Source organism: Cyprinus carpio, chromosome A18 (genome assembly GCF_018340385.1).
Source record: "Cyprinus carpio isolate SPL01 chromosome A18, ASM1834038v1, whole genome shotgun sequence".
NCBI lineage: Eukaryota > Metazoa > Chordata > Actinopteri > Cypriniformes > Cyprinidae > Cyprinus > Cyprinus carpio.
In genome coordinates, this window is record NC_056589.1 from 19,870,949 (window position 1) to 19,887,454 (window position 16,506).

Sequence of the window (16,506 nt, forward strand, 5' to 3'; positions counted from 1 at the left end):
GGATCCCTAGCATTTAAGTTTTTGCGGTTTAATTTCAGCCTTTGGTAACTTTTGCAATCAACATTTAGTAAGGAAAAAAATTTAGTTTTTGTAATATAGGTCTTATGGATGCTATCAAAGCATTTTAACCACCAATATGTGGCAGAATAGATTTCAAGCGACCTATCGGAGGTGTGATGCATCGTTAATTACAGCAGTATTTTTGTTAATACAACATCTAAAATAAGAAGGTGTATTCTGGAGGCAATAGTTTGCTGTTGGCCTCTGGACTGACTGGCAGGGTGGAACTGGAGATGTTGAAGGTGAAGAAACACTAAATGGTTGGCTTAGAAAAAGATGGCTGCTCTCAGATTCCCACACTGTGAGTCGGAGTTGCTGGCTGGTTTAGGCCAATGGTGCTGCATAACCAACCAGCGAAGTCAACCTCCTCTGCCTCTGAGTTCTTTATGAAGGGATGGACCTGAAAAAGATCATTTAGACATTATGAAGTGCATTCATAGGAAAAATATATTTATGAGGATTGACTGAACATAATTGTTCCTACCATCAGTTGCTTGAGGTCTGCTCTTTCTGCTGCTGGATTTTTGACTAAACTGCACAAAACATGGAAAATCAATGAGACACAGAATTAAAAATGTCAGTACAATGGTCTGTCTAGTACGGAGACCCTAAGAGGACAAGGTGATGGAAAAAAATATTAGATTAATCTTTTTTTTTTTCCCTGAGAAACTGCGTTCTCTTGCAAAAGTTTTATGAGCAAACACAAAGTATCCCCAAGAAAGCGTCACAAAATGTAATCAAAGAAAATTTTGGAGCAACCACTAACTCTTTAGGAGGAATGCAATACTTTTACGAGAAAACATAATAAAATTGCAACATTTATTGGGTAAAACATAAGTCCCATCACAATGTCCATTTAGGGGCGGGTGACACACTGGCTCTGGCTGCGTGGCGTGACGTGGTGGCTGCGCCGCGTTTTCTGTGTCTTTACACACCAGAACCATGCCTGACGCGGCGCTGGCGCGCTGCTGCTGTAGGTGACATAGATGTTAAGCATAAATATAAAGCCTACAGATAAAGGACACCGTCAATAGTATTGACGGACACACCAGAACCATGCCTGACGCGGCGCTGGCGCAAAATCGATAATTAGTGAGATATAATAGCCAGCAAGAACGATGTGAGCGTGTCGTTTTTTATGCTTTTATTCATCAAAATGTCATTAATTAATATGTATTTGTGTACAAAATGACATATAAACATATTTTCCTATTTTATTTTGCCTGGAAACGCTTGCAACACGCTTGCGTGTCGCGTGAAAAAAAGGCGTCGGTTCTATTTCTAGCATGCACGCATTTTCCGCGCGGGCTCGAGCCGCGCCTGAGACGCGCGTCTCACACGCAGGTAGTCTGCAAGTTCTAACCTGTTAACATGGGAGCCTAATTAAAAACGGACACGCCATGCAGCTGAGATGCTTACGCCACGCATCCAGTGTGTCACCGGCCTTATAGGGGCTCTACAGTACAGCAACAGTTTTTCAAAACTGTTTAAGTTCAACCACTAGATGGGGCAGCAAGCACCACTGAAGAAGAATCTGTGCATTTAGAAGATGATTTGTCCCAAGCTCCTTTTACTTCACTCTGCATTTTTATCAGTACGCCACTTGTCTGGGAATCTTGCCTAGGTGAGCTACAGTGCAGTTTTTACTTACCATTTGTTAACAAAGTCTTGAAATTCTGTACCAAATATGCTTGGTAGCTTGGGAGGTGGCTGAAAAAAGAGAAACAGCTCCATTACGTTCAAGTGAAGCAGCCAATAAATCCTCAGTTTAATTAATTCACTGCCATAAAACAGTTTAGTGATCCTTTAAGTACCACAGAAAGCTTACTTCATTGACAATATAGTCAAGCAGCTCAAATATAGCCATAGGAGGTCTGCTGTCTGGGCCGTATGCTGAAAAGACAGATTAAAAAAAAAATCACTTTATTATGTTATGATTATTAGATATTTTCAGAAACAACTCTAGCATAACTGATCAGTTTCTCCAAGCATTCCCACGTTCTTGCCCACAGGATAACAGAGACACTCACAGCTGCCGGGTCGACCAGGGGGCCTGGGTTTAGGGGAGGCGTCGCTGGCTGAGGGGTCACCCTCAAGGGGCTGACCAAAGATTTGCTCCAGCTCTTTGGCATCAGGTGGTGGGATAGGGAAGCGTCCAATGGCCATCTCCACCAGAGAGAGACCCATGCTCCATATGTCAGACTGGACAGAGTAGTGAGTCCCTTGAAGGCGTTCGGGCTACAGATGGACACAGAGATAAAAGGACGAGGATCATAGAGAGAGGAAATGAACAATATTATACAGGAAGCAATGTGATGAAAAACAGGAGCCTAAACAAACGGATAACCGCCCAGAGATACTCCAAATCAAACATCCAAGGAATCAAATCCTGGCTGAAGAATTAAACTGTCAAAAGATCTAGAAAATATAAAGGATTTTTTAAATTAAATACACTGATTACCCAGAACATTAAAACCTCCTGCCTAATATTGTGTAGGTCCTCTCAGGCTGCCAAAATAGCTCTGATGTGGTGAGGCATGCACTTCAAAAACTCTGTTCACTTGTTGACAAATATATCCCACCTCCTTGACAGGTGCCACTGTAATGATATAATAATTTTTTCTCAGCTGCCTAAGTGGTTTTAATATTGTTGCTGATTTACATTTCATTTTTAACTCACCAGGGTTACTAGGAACATGAAAACTGTCCAACCATGACTTCCTGTTTCACAGGAGTATAAATATGAGCTAACACTTATAAATCTCCCTGGAAGACTATGTATGTCTATATTGTCCTAATGCATTGCAAGGATGTTAGTTTGAGTGATCAAATACTTTCCAAGGATCACAGTCAGAAAACTTCATTAATGAGTTGAGTCATGGGGTCAGAAAAGCCTAAAAATAAAACCATCAAACAGCACCTACTTCAACCCAAAGTTGCTACGAAGGGTTTCAAGAAACAATCTTCTGCTGTCATTCAAAAACAAACTCCAGCATATTGAGTAGCCAGACACTACTGGGGATCTCAAACAGGTGAAATATGCTGTTGGATCTTTAAAATGTTGTGGGGCCTATATTTTTGCTGGAGGTCCTGGACACCTTGTTCAGATACCTGGCATTGTGGATTATATGAAAAATACCAATAGATAAAAAAAACAAAACCTGACTGCCTCTGCTAGATATCTTCACAGAAATGGGGTCACTGAGCACAAAATGAAGACCTGAACCCTGTAGAAAATGAGATGGGTGAAATGAAGAGGAGAGGCACCTCTGCATTTGAAAGATCTGGAGTGATTGTGTATGAAGGAATGGTCTCTGATCTCTTGTGAGGTGTTCTACAACCTCATCAGGCATTACAGGAGAAGACTCAGAACTGTTATCTAGCAAAAAATATTAAATAAAAAGGGGCCAGTAATTGTGGCCAGCCTGTATTGGAGAAAAACATTTATTTCATAATGAGATTTTCCCATTTTGAATTGTTTTACTTCAATCAAAGGTTAGACATTTGTGCATTTTTTAAATGAAAGCTCAAAAGAATGAACAATGCAGATTTATTTTCACAGCCTTCTAATAATTCTGACAACTGTGGTATATGCCTTTAATTATATATATATTATATTAACATATATTATATACATATTATATTAACATAGATCTTTTTTAAATAATATATTAACAAATATATTATATTACAATGGGCCTTTTTTTTTTTTTTTTTTTAGACAATTTAATGGGATTATAGTGAGATGATTTGATAGAATTGGTATTTTTGTTGGGAATGTAAACTTACAGACATGTAGGACCTGGTGCCCACAAAGGAATTGGCCATGGAGTCAATGAGCTGTCCACTCACACCAAAGTCACACAACTTGATCTCACCACGCGAGTTCACCAGTATATTAGATGGCTTTACATCTGCAAGAAAAGGACAAGGTCTTTCCTTCAGTAAATACAGTTTCAAAAGAAAAAAAATAACATGTTTGAGATAACATGCACACCAGTCACCTCTGTGCATAATCTTGTGTTTCTCCCGCAGGTAGGACAGGCCTTTTATCACCTGCATGAATGGAACGGAAACAGGACCATAAACATTAAGCACTGTGCTTCAGCCTTGCCTTCTGGAAACTGTCCATAAGAGACCATTGGAGATATTGTTGAGAAAGGTTGCAGAGATACCAACCGCAATGCTAACTTTGCCCAGTATTTGTTCTGGGATCTTGCCTGCTTTTTTCAGGCACTGGTCCAGCGAGCCACCATCCTGCAGTAAAACATTTTGATGGAGAAATATTCAGCAATACTTATATGGCACATATAAAAGCACAGTCAGTGTTTTTAAGGATACTGGAATGCTAAAATGAAATACATATTTTTGAAAGAATTATCTTATGTTCACCAATGCTGTATTTATTTTTTGTTTAAAATTCTGTTGTATGGTATAATTTATGTTTTTATTTATATTTTTATGTTATTTTATTAATATTATGTAATGTTTAAGACTCAAAAGTATGGAATAATTCTGTGCTGCTCAATCTTTTTGTGGAAACATGGTAATTTTTCAGGATTCTTTGATGAATAGACAGTTCAAAAGAACAGCATTTATATTAAATAGAAATCTAAACATTTTAAATATCCTTTCTGTCAATTAAATGAATCCTTGCTGATTAATTTCTTTAAAAAAATCTTCCTGACCTCAAATTATCAAACAGTAGTGTGTACATTGTATATTATATATGTATGTATATAAATACCAGTGCATAAACTGAATATATATATAGAGAGAGAGAACTCATATTCCTCTGTTTTATGTTTGACACTTAGAGAGAACAGTACCATGTTCTCCATACAGATGCTGATCTCTCCATCACTGTAGAAAGCTCCGTAGAAGCCCACTATGTAGGGAGAGTTACACTCATGCAGCACCTGCAGCTCTCTGATGATCTGATTCCTTATTGCTGGCTTGATCTCTAGGTGGATCAACTGCATGAAAAGAAGAAAAGGAGGACTGTGTTACAAGAAGAAAAAAAGGTGGAAATCTATTACTTTTAATAAGGATGTAATAAAATAAAGAAACTTTTGCATATTTTTTACTTTATATTGATGTTTTACATTCAAACAGATGTTTACCATGTTTTGATTTTGTAGTGCAAAGCATAATGCTAAAGCCTCATTAAGTTCTCTCGGTACCAGGCAGCGCTTCTCTGTGTAATTGCTAGGGTGTCTGCATTTTTATAGTTAGCTGACAAGGAGTTGCTTCTCTGCATGCAAACTGTCAATTCTTTGTTGCATGTATGCTGTAAATGAGCTGTTTGGAGTTTGTGTGTTGGTTGCACTTCAGCTCGTTTTCTTCCTTGGGTGGTATTGTATTAAGGATGATATGTTTCATCACCCTGTAGTGGATTAGTGGTAATTTGGCTTAAAAAGTAGATTTCTTTCTTGTACAAGTTTGTTAGGAAAAGTGCCATTTGACTCTAAAGGAAGAACTATTGAGTCAAGTGCAATTAGCTTCACTACATGTATTACATGTACAATAAATGTCACAGGATCCATTCTGCATGCCAAGAACAAAATGGCATACCTTATTGCTGTAATGTCTAACTTCTTCCATCTATATTAGAGAGGCAGAACTGGCTCTGAGGCAAACAGCTCTAAAACTGCATCCGACTGATTCAAAGCTGTAATGACTATCAATGGACTTCAGTGACCTTTCTTGGAAGCTTGAATCTGAAACTAACATCATCCCTGGATGTAGCAGATTATTTTAGCATAACTTACCTTCCTGGCCATGATGAAGCCTGAGGGTCTGTGTAAGACCTTGAAGACCACTCCTCCATTGCCTGCACCCAACTCACAAATCTTCTCAAAGTCATCATCTTTTAACTCTCCGACCTTCTGCTTCTGGGTGAGGAAAGCCTCCAGGCGTTTCTTCTGCTGCTCATCCAGCTCCAGTTCTTCCAGTTTCTTCTGCAGAGCTTCCAGATTTGTCCTAACACAAACACAGACAGAAAAATGAATTGAATGAACTAAACAGATCAATCTACACTTCAACAAAGCCATGAGGGTCTACAGGGCTTCTCTCAGGGCTTCTACAGGTTAAGTGAACGTTTTTCGAATTTTAATAATCAGTGAAGCAATTTTGTTAAAATATCTTTTTTTTCCTAAGAGATAATTATGCTAAATTACTAAAGGTTTTCTATTCAAGGATTTATTTCAAAAAGTCTTTTTTTTTTTTTTATTCATAACAATATCAGGACAGTTGTATCACCCTGACGATTTTTTACTTCATGACCCTCCAAAAATATCAAAATTAATTTGAAATCAGTAAGCATGCATATCACAGAACGTGTATTTAAGTCATTGTATGTATGCATTACATATTTAATGTATTTTTAAATAAGAAATTTTTCAAACTACAGTCCAGTGTTGTTATTGTTAACAAACATTTTGTTAACTGAAATTCTTTGAAAAGCTGAAAGAAAATAACATTAAAAATGTTGCATTAAAATACAAAAAAAAAAAAAACTGAAATATTGCCTTGAGCTAAAATAAAATAAGCAGTGGTTGAAGTACTAAAACGATATAAAAATAAATGAAAATAGTACATAAAATTACTAAAACTTCCTTCAAAATATTAATAACTACTACAACAGTATATAAATATACTAAAATAACAATGCTACAGTCTTAGGCTTGCTTTATTTTATACATTAAGATGTCTACAACAAGAATTTCTCTCGTGATCAGTAGAAGCCAAAGCTCTTGCATACTGAAACTTATCCCCATCTTTAAGGCAGAAAACATGTAGAAATATTGAATAGGTTATATATAGGTACAATTTGTGATTGGGAAGTGGTGGGAAGGCTTTATAACATCTTCTTCCTAAAGTTCTGTCTTGAGAAAACAGGGAGTTTTCTCGAAGCATGCAAAACCTTTCCCTTGGCCCTGTTGTCATGGTGATGGTATTTCCTTAGCTTTCTGCTGGAAGACCGAACTTCCATGATCCTCCGCTCTCCATCCTCTCTGCATCTCCCCTAACACCACTCCGTACTTCACTGTTACATAACTGCATTTACCAGGTGGAATCTTCTTCAGGAATCATAAATGAATCTTCTTGTGTGCTCGAACGAACCAATTAAAAGTCTTATGATTCAGATAATGATACTAATTAGGAATTATTTAAACATAATCTTAGGTTTTCTGCAGCTTGTGTTCCAGCTGAAAGAAATACCCAAAGCTTTGGTGCCACACACATGTTGCAAACATCTACGATGTGGGTTTATCTTATGCTGTATCTCCAAAATGAATGTTTCAGGACCATCGGACACCATGAGCCTCAAGGGCTTTTAAACACTGAGCCAATTCAGATTGAAAACATGTTGTCCTGCTCTTGAACAATGTTTCAGTCCACAACAAGTGACATATTGCAACATTTTTTAGCTCCAGGACTGACACCATGACTCAGGTGGATGAGAAAAGCACAAGTAATCCAAGATGTCTTTGTCTCATCTATATGCAGAATGAGGCGGAGTGTTTTCATTTTTGACAGCAAGGCCAGATATAACCATGGTTACGAGGCTGCTGTGCGGGGTGTAAGTGGGTGGCGTGGGCACGCTGTGGTGGAGACGATAATGGTGAAGAATGCAGAAGATGCCAGAATGGAGAAAAATACTTCACAACTCAAACCTTGTGTTGCATGTAGGAGGCCATATCCAGAGTGATTTCAGTCAGTGTGAACAGCCTCAGAGGATATAACGCTCACAAAAGAGCTCTATTGCCAGATTTTTTCTGTTGGGCCCGGTCAGACCAGTAGTTCAAATTTTTTGTTTTTTGTTTTTATATTTTTTTATTATTATTAAACAATATTAGTTTTTTTTTATTTTGCAATGTTATCTGAAAATTATATATTATTACATAAATATTTTTTAATAATATTTTGTGATATAATGCAAAACATAATTACTGATTTATAATTAGCAAAATTTGTTTATAAATTGCATAACAGCAAATTGGTTTATAAATTTACAACAGCAATGCTGCATTTGAATAAAAAATACAGTAAAAACAGAAATACTGTAAAATGTTATTACCATTTAAAATAACTGTCATTAGTCACATGATCCTTCAAAAACCAATCAATACATCACAAAAAAAAAAAAAGTTTGCAAGGCAGGTATAACAGATTTTTTTTTTTTTTGCATTTTTTTTCTGCTGTTTTCCCCCCCAAAACTGAGCATCTAATAAAATAAATTCATAACATTTTTAAAATGTATTGAAATCTGAATCATTAATATATTTTTTTTTTAAACATGTTTAAAACATAACAATACATTCTTTTTTACAGATCATAATACAATGCGAAACTGTTTCATTCCAAGGGTGTTTTTTTTTGCAACACAGTAATCACAGGGCCTCCAAAAAAAAAAATTTAAGAAAAGAAAAAAAAACAACATATACTCCATCTATTAATGTAGGATGTAGTGACAATGCAGCATGCTATGCTACAACAACAACTTGAATGAAAGTAATAAATAATTCAATGCTTCTACTACGCAATAAATTATTTAGTCTAACCTTTGATACACCATTATGTTTACATAGAAAGAGCAGATTCTTTTCTGAGGAAAGATACAAAAAGTTCATAAAAGTGAAAAGTAAAGCTGTTCATAGTTTTGAGATTCAAACCCAGAAAAAAGCCTTTGAAGGTCCAAGAACAGTACTTTTAAAAAATTACAACTTCTCTTTTCTTTTCTTTTTAATTTATTTATTTATTTATTTTTTTATTGTGTGGATACAGTATGATCAAGCACAGGAACTCAGTGGTCAGGTTCACATGTAATGCACTGGAATGTGGATGTAAACACTAGGGAGCACCGGGATCAGCTGAGGTCAGACAGAAGCAAACCATATTTCTCTGGGGAGGAGCACATAACCAGAGATTGTGTTCTCTGGTCAATATTTAACTACACTCCATAAATCATTCCTGTGGATGATATACATCTGTGCTGTCATCCTGTAAATCCACAATTTAAACAGATCTCAGACATAAACATGATAAAGGAAGAGAATTATGGAACAAGTAGGGAATGTCTGGGAATTATCAAGCTCTTCTTGATGCACTATAGCAGCATTCATACATCCAGCAGCACTCTTAAGTAAAATGGAGAGCAGCAGATGGTGCCATGGTGTGTGTGTGGGATTGTGTAACACTGTAACACTGTGTGGTTTCCTACTGATAATCTTGAAAAGACACAATGCCGCATAGAGCTCATGGGAAGCAATAAAGGCAAATGTACCTCTGCCAATAGAGAGAGATGAAACAATATTGGCAGTTTACAAATTTAAGCATTGTCAAGTGCCAAATGCAAAGTGGAAAACTGTGCAAGAAAAACTGGCTTTGGTGAGTAAATAAAACAAGGTTACTAGTCATGATTATATCACCAGAACTGAAGTCTGACACTTCAAATAAAAAAGTATCACAGTTTCCACAAAAATTTTAATCAGCACAACTCTTTCAACAAAGTTAATAGTAAGAAACCAAGAATACCATATCAAAATATTACGATGATATCTGAAGGATCATGTGACACTGAAGATGGCGGCTGAAAATGCTGCTGAAAATGCAGCTTTGCCATCACGGGAATAAATTATATTTTAAAATATAATAAAATAGAAGTTATTTTAAATGTAAACAAAAAATTTTTTTTTCGCCATATTACTGTTTTTACTGTATTTTTAATAAAATAAATGCAGCCATGGTGAGCATTAGAGAACATCCCAAAACTTTTGAACCTCAGCGTACATGTGGTGACATACTGTATGTAGGATTGAATTGAGGCATTTTCACACCAAGAACAATAACTATAAAGATACCACAATAACTATATTTGCATCCACATCAACGTACCATATCATTCTGTTTATTATAAGCACATGCTGCAGTTTTGTTGTCTGCCACTTTAAAAGCTCGAGCTCTTGAAGGAAGGAGGAATTCTGACTGGTTGTCTATTGTTTATCAGTTCATCAAAAATCATTCTGAAAGTGATTTCCACAATATTGTTCCTCTCTGTTGTTATCGTTATAGTTATGGTGTGGGACTTACCTATTCTCCAACAATTTGAACTATTATCAAAACTTTATAGTTATCGTTCTTGTGTGTGAATGGGGCCTTTAAGCCACCAAAAACAAAAAATATGAAGAAAATCACATCTGGTCTTGAAAAACTTTTCGTTTCATTGCTGTTAAAATAATATTTATGACTGCCAAAACAATTCACTCTCCACTGGAGGCAGATACTCTTTCTGTATTACTCCTAATTTATAAATTCTAAATGCATGAACGAGGTGATACATATGAAGTGTTTCCCAAGCAATAAGCAAAAACTTAATATTAACTGCGCTATCTGAGACAGGCTTGCCATGACAGATTTAAAGCAATGGCTTCTGGGGATAAAAAGTGTTGTCACAGTATTTAACATTCCACTGAGCCTCTCTCTATAGCACTGACTTCCACAGGATTGAATCACCGCTCACACACACACACACACAGGATTGAATAAACGCTCACACACACACACACACACATTCCAAAGCGAGCTCGCCACAGCCTGTCCTGCTCTCCAGGAAGGAATGTAATTCTGCTTTACTGTCATTCTCCCAAACACCTCTTCTATCGCACTATAGCACAGCTAATACTCATTATTTATGACCAAATAATAGCCAGCTTCTATATACAAAACTGCAACTTTATCCTAAACAATTAATAGTTTTTTAATGCCAAATAGAGAGACTACAAGAGGGGAAAAGTGTCTGAGCTCTCAAGTAATCTTGACAAAACAAGAGGCAATGACATGCACCGCTGGCTCAGGCTGTGAGGATTGTCACTGGCTTAGCTTCAAGAGAAGAAAAATCACAGGCCTGCCAAATGAAGGTAGCACAGACAGAGCTGGTGCTCTGTCACCGTATCTGTCTGTGGGGATTTCACGCAGACAAACAAATTGATACTTTGCCGTCACTTGCATCTATATTTAATGTTCAGTTAAAATCCTTAATAATCACATATTGAGGTAAACTGGATGTTTATACTTGGGCTCAGATAATGATAACACATTAATTTACATTTCTCTTTTACATTAGGGACAACAAAACACTACCTGGATTTTTGGCCTCGGCAAATTGTAAACACACTGACAACTTCAAATACTTTAGCTCTCCAGTTCGGCTCCTATAATACTTTATCTTGGGTCTTTATGTCTGGACAACATACTACAGAGGACAGCAGTGTTGTGTTGGCAGCTCTGTCCAAATGCAATAAGGTATTTCTCATTGATCTTGGTGGCGGGCTCTTTTATATGCACCTGATGGATACTAAACAACACCAATATATGGGTTATTCCTCAAACAGCATGCACTTTTACTGTGTTAATTAGATATTTTTATAAGCAAAGCCCAAAAAACAGTATCTTTGGAGCAAAAGAAGTCGCTTATACTCACCAAGGATGAATTTATTTGTTAAAAAATACAGTAAAAACAGTACTATTGTGAAATATTGTAATAATTTAAAATATCCATTTTCTATTTTAATATATTTTAAAATGTAATATATTCTTGTGATGACAAAGTTGAATTTGCAGCAGTCATTATTCCAGTCTTTAGTGTCATATGATCCTTCAGAAATCATTCTAATATGCTGACTTGGTGCTCATTTCTTGTTAGAATTAAGGTGCTATGACACACACACACACACACACACACTTTTTAGCATCATGAACTCAAGCACAATGGCTAAAACTGTAAAACTGTCAACCTCGCTATCCTCAAAAACCTGTTACAAATCTCATAGCCATAATCGAACATATACTACAATAGATGAATTTATCTTCAGATGGCACAATACAATTTATTAACACTCAAAGAGTGTTTAAATTTTACAGAATGTTAAAATCTGATGGATATTTACTTTAAAAATCACTTTATATAACTGAAAAAGGCACCCATTTTGCACAATGACCCATTTGGCATTATGTTAGTCAACTAATAATAATCACCTTTAGCTTAAAATTCATTCGTGGGCTTTTATAATTCTGTTGACACTTAGAATCAACACAACCTCAAAAAATACTGAAAAATATTTATACTAACACCAATTTAATGCCCACTCCAAGCAGATCTAGCAATGCCACATCTATTAAGCAGCCCTGTTAGAGTCCTACCATAATCTGATATTTATACTAACACCAATTTAATGCCCACTCCAAGGGGTTTTGTTTCATGAAGTCCTCTAACAGCTTGTTCGACATGAAATGACATCGTAAGACTCAAGCCCACTCACTCTGTGGCCCCGGTTCCGTTTACAGCGTTCCCGTCTGGAATTGGGTTCAGCTGGATCGGCTCTGGCTTCCTCCTTTTTTGCATGATGAATCCTAATAGCTGGCTTCTCGGCAGTAAAAAGAAGGATTTAAACAGGAGCAATCTGATCCGCAGATCACACCAACTCACTCGCCGACAGAGCAGTGATGTATAAGCTATGAATAGCCTATCACACCCTACCAATCGCTGTTTGCTTTACAATAAATAAATAAAGACAGAATGCCGTCAACGACAACCTCGCATGGTCTTGTGACAGGTAGGATTGAAGGCTGTTTCGAAGAATAGGTTATTCAGGGAGAAACGGAGTGTTTCTAGCGGTGGACGACAGTAGAAGATGGGCACAGAGATTGTCTCTTTACGTCATGAAAATATTTACATCTGTCTTCCGGACAGCATGACCGCTTATGGACACTGACCCCATCTGCTGGTGGAAATGCGTTTATTACGCCGCATTGTTTTATTAGGCTTGTCTGCTAATTAAAACTAAGAAATTTCAACAATAATTTATCAGCATCCAGCCTTTTTATGTCTTTATGTAGTCCATTAGAATACAGAACTTCTGTAAATTAGATTGCACGTTTTCAACTTCTACAGACCCAGACCCACTATATAAAAAGCTTGACCATAAAGTTTTATCCTTGGTAAATTCAAATGTTTGTTTGTTTATGAATATTCTTCTCTATGGAGTATGGACCCCCCTGCAGTGCTTTCCCTGGTTGAAAACAGGCCTATAGAAAAAATATTAAATGTACCACCGTTCAGGTCTCCATGTAATTCGGAAGTAACTTTCTATTACAAGTTTGAATTGACTTTAAAATTAAAACAAAGTCCCCCTGCAAAACAAACATCTCAAGTCCATATAACTTCCATAAAAGTGTTGCTTTAATAGAAATGTAGCAGCCTGTGCCTGTGCCTGTGGTGAAGCATTTACACTGGACTGAATGTATATAATATAATAATCACGTAACCAACACAATGTATTCTGCTTTATATTTTGGTCATTGGTCTTACATCATTAACTCCTTAAAATAATGGTTGATTTGTTGCTTTTTGTAGCTATTAAGGAACACATGATTTCACACAAACTTGTAACAAACAATTTAACCAGTTTAAAATTATATAGAAAACACATCATATCTGTCTAGAAAAGTCATAAACATGTCCATATTGCAATCTCAGTGTCTTGGATCATTTTATTACGCAAGATGGACCAGTAAACCAATTCTGGAATAATGTCATTAATACAATACAATACTATCCTGAAGAGGAAAAATAAAGAGCGAATATCTATTACAAAATGGACACTTATTTAGACCACATTTCGCAGGGAAGGGCAACCAGCCCCATTTGGAGATTAAACATAAATTTGTACAAATCTTCTCTACGCTCCTCAAGGCCTTAAATCTGTCTGCAGCTTAGTAAACAGATGCATCTCCTTTGCTCCTTCCAAGTGGTTTCTTTCTCAGCATTTATCTATGTTTATGCCGGAACCAGTCCAGTTATTGGCTTTGTGGATTTAGCCTAATTACTTTTCTCTGCTCATGCCATCCTTTCATCTGCTGTTTTTTAGTGCAATTGTGGTTGATTTTTATTCCTATATATTTTTTTCCTGTACTAATATTACTGCCATCTGTACTCTGATGGAGAATGTCAAATTGCGAATTAATTACTCTAAGGTCAATCGTGCATTACCAGGGCATAGAAAAATGTTTAGCCAACATTTCCGAATAAGAATGTAACTGTGCATCTAATCTTGACTCTCCACAAATCGCCTTGACAGAGAGAGATTGTGATGCCGTGTGTAAAGAGTCAACTATAGCCTTTTTTTAACTGTATAAGCATAATTTATCAGTAACTTACTTGACAATTTGGTGCAACAGGCAGATTTGCTCTGTCAGCTATTCTGATAGGCTCCCCTCTGTGATTTCATAAAAAGCAGATCTGGATAATTACAGAAGTTGCATTTAGGTATGAAAGAAATCATGTCCTCTTATAGGACCATTAGATAATATTAAAATTGAAGAGTTGTCAAACTAATGATGCATAACTTTGAAAAACAGTAAGCAGAAACAGAAAATTATATTTATGAGCTGAAAATGATTCACTGTAATAAATGGTCTTGTAAGTAATTTTTATTCAAGACATATTTGGGATCTGTGAAAGGCTTTATTTCCATGGAAAATCTAAGATCTTTTATTGTCTGCATTATTCTGTCTTGTGGAGCTAGTAATGGCATATTATAAAGTTATTATGAAGGATATGTTAAAGGATGGACCTAGGATACAGCCTAACACTCTCCTCCTAAATTTTGGCTTTTATTTACTCACTGCCAACAGATGGATGAAGAAAAAGACTTGTGTGTTTTATTATTATCAATAAACATAAGAAAAATGCTAATATAAAGTTAAAAGGATGGTGCAAAATGACAAGCATAATCAACACAATAACCTTAGTAGGCTAGATTTATTTTATCATTTCATGCCACATTAAAGATATTGTGTATAATAAAATTCATTGTAAAATAATTAAATAATTTAATGTGAAATTGATGAAAACAAAGATTTTGTTATATTAATTAACATCTTTTTACCCACACGGCTGTTTTTCTGCATTCAATGTGCATTAAAAGTCAGTGTAACTGATTTTTAATTTAATTTGCAACCCAGATTTTATTGCTGTAATCTAATGTCTAATATGAAATACAGGTTTTGTACTTTTTGGTAAATTGATTGGATGGCTAAAATCCACTACTCAAACTACAGAAATACTACAAAATGGCATATAATAGTCAATAAGAAAATTGGGAAGCACCTTGTAATACTACAAAATGGCATATAATAGTCAATAAGTAAATTGGGACGCACCTTGTCAAGAAGTGGATTTCGTGACTTCAGTCGTTTCAAAGGCTGCAAAAGATATTCAAAATTAAATATTGATGAAAAATCCAGATGAGAACAATTGCTCACAAGAGCAGGAATGTGAAAACTGTGAGATTTGATTTAATGTTAACTTTTTTATTATTATTATTTTCATTTTTTTTTTTAATAGTGTTGTTTTGCTTCAAGTGTGACAGTGAAGTAAAAGTTCACTGCTTACTGAGAACTGAATTTTCTCCAAGTAAAGGTAAATGTGTTGTTTGCAAAGCGCTTGCAGTTTCAGCACCATGATCTCTGACGTCACGTGAGTATGAGGCCGCGCGAGAGGCAGAAACATTCGGCAACAGTGTCGGTTCCAGAGGATGAGCCGCTGCGCAGCGCTCTGACAGCACGAGCCTGAAAAGACGAATGGTGCAGCGAATTTTATCAAATACTCTCCAGGATTCTTCTTCATGTAGTCTGCCATAAATTACCTACAAGAATGTGGAGAATTTAATTCTAGAGACGAAGACTATGGACGAACAGCAAGCAGCGATTTCAGATCGGGGAAAGTAAAACAGACCAGGAAAAGGTATGTATTGTGGATTTCGCTTCTTTAGCCTATAGTAATACACTGTAATCTATAATTTAAAAAAAAGTATTCAAAATATTGATATACGCACTGTGTTGCTGAATCATATACAAGCTGTTCAGTTAACTGGATGAATTTATTGCTGAATTTCCATAGCTAGATATAGCCTTATTTACAAATTTTAGCCTCAGACGACTTTAAATGCAGTCTTTGAACATTATTATTCGAGTATAATTTCAGGGGATAGTTAAACTGGTCATTAAAGGTTTATATAGGACATGCAGGTTTCATTAATGATGTCTTAATACTCTTTTATACTCTATATACATACATATACATATAAGACATTTACAGTTGTTTTCATTCTGTAAGCTCTCTAATGAAAGTAAATAAAATGTTTTTTTTTGGGAGTTTAGATTTTTAAATTGATCACTATTCTTTATCATAGGCTATATCATTTTAACTCGGTTTGGGCTACAAGATCGATTGTGTGAGCTGTCAATTTGGCCAAACTACATCGCTACAGTCTATATTTATTTATAAGCGTGGTCGATTTTCTCTTATAAAGTTGACGTATCGTATCCAGGACAGTTCTTCAGTCAGTGTCTTCCTTCAGTCGAGCCTTTTCTGCCTAAATG

The 16,506-nt window shown here is 36.0% G+C and overlaps 2 protein-coding genes across 6 annotated transcripts in view; one reads left to right on the forward strand and one right to left on the reverse strand.

The window, feature by feature from the left end:
- Positions 1 to 65: 65 nt before the first annotated feature.
- LOC109092233 (dual specificity mitogen-activated protein kinase kinase 1) lies at positions 66 to 12,785 on the reverse strand. Its single transcript, XM_042775315.1, has 11 exons — positions 12,384 to 12,785; positions 5,832 to 6,042; positions 4,890 to 5,036; positions 4,240 to 4,317; positions 4,065 to 4,116; positions 3,850 to 3,974; positions 2,091 to 2,298; positions 1,889 to 1,953; positions 1,712 to 1,770; positions 545 to 593; positions 66 to 460 (listed from the first exon to the last, which is right to left on the reverse strand). The coding sequence occupies exons 1-11, from the start codon at positions 12,464 to 12,466 to the stop codon at positions 347 to 349; spliced, it is 1,191 nt and encodes a 396-aa protein (XP_042631249.1). The 5' UTR covers positions 12,467 to 12,785; the 3' UTR covers positions 66 to 346.
- Positions 12,786 to 15,641: 2,856 nt separating this feature from the next.
- LOC109110482 (multiple epidermal growth factor-like domains protein 11) overlaps positions 15,642 to 16,506 on the forward strand; it is a 109,795-nt gene continuing 108,930 nt past the window's right edge. For all 5 annotated transcript variants that reach the window (XM_042775318.1, XM_042775320.1, XM_042775319.1 and 2 more), the window contains exon 1: positions 15,642 to 15,868. The gene's annotated coding sequence lies outside the window, so the exon portion shown is untranslated. The remainder of the gene's footprint in view (positions 15,869 to 16,506) is intronic.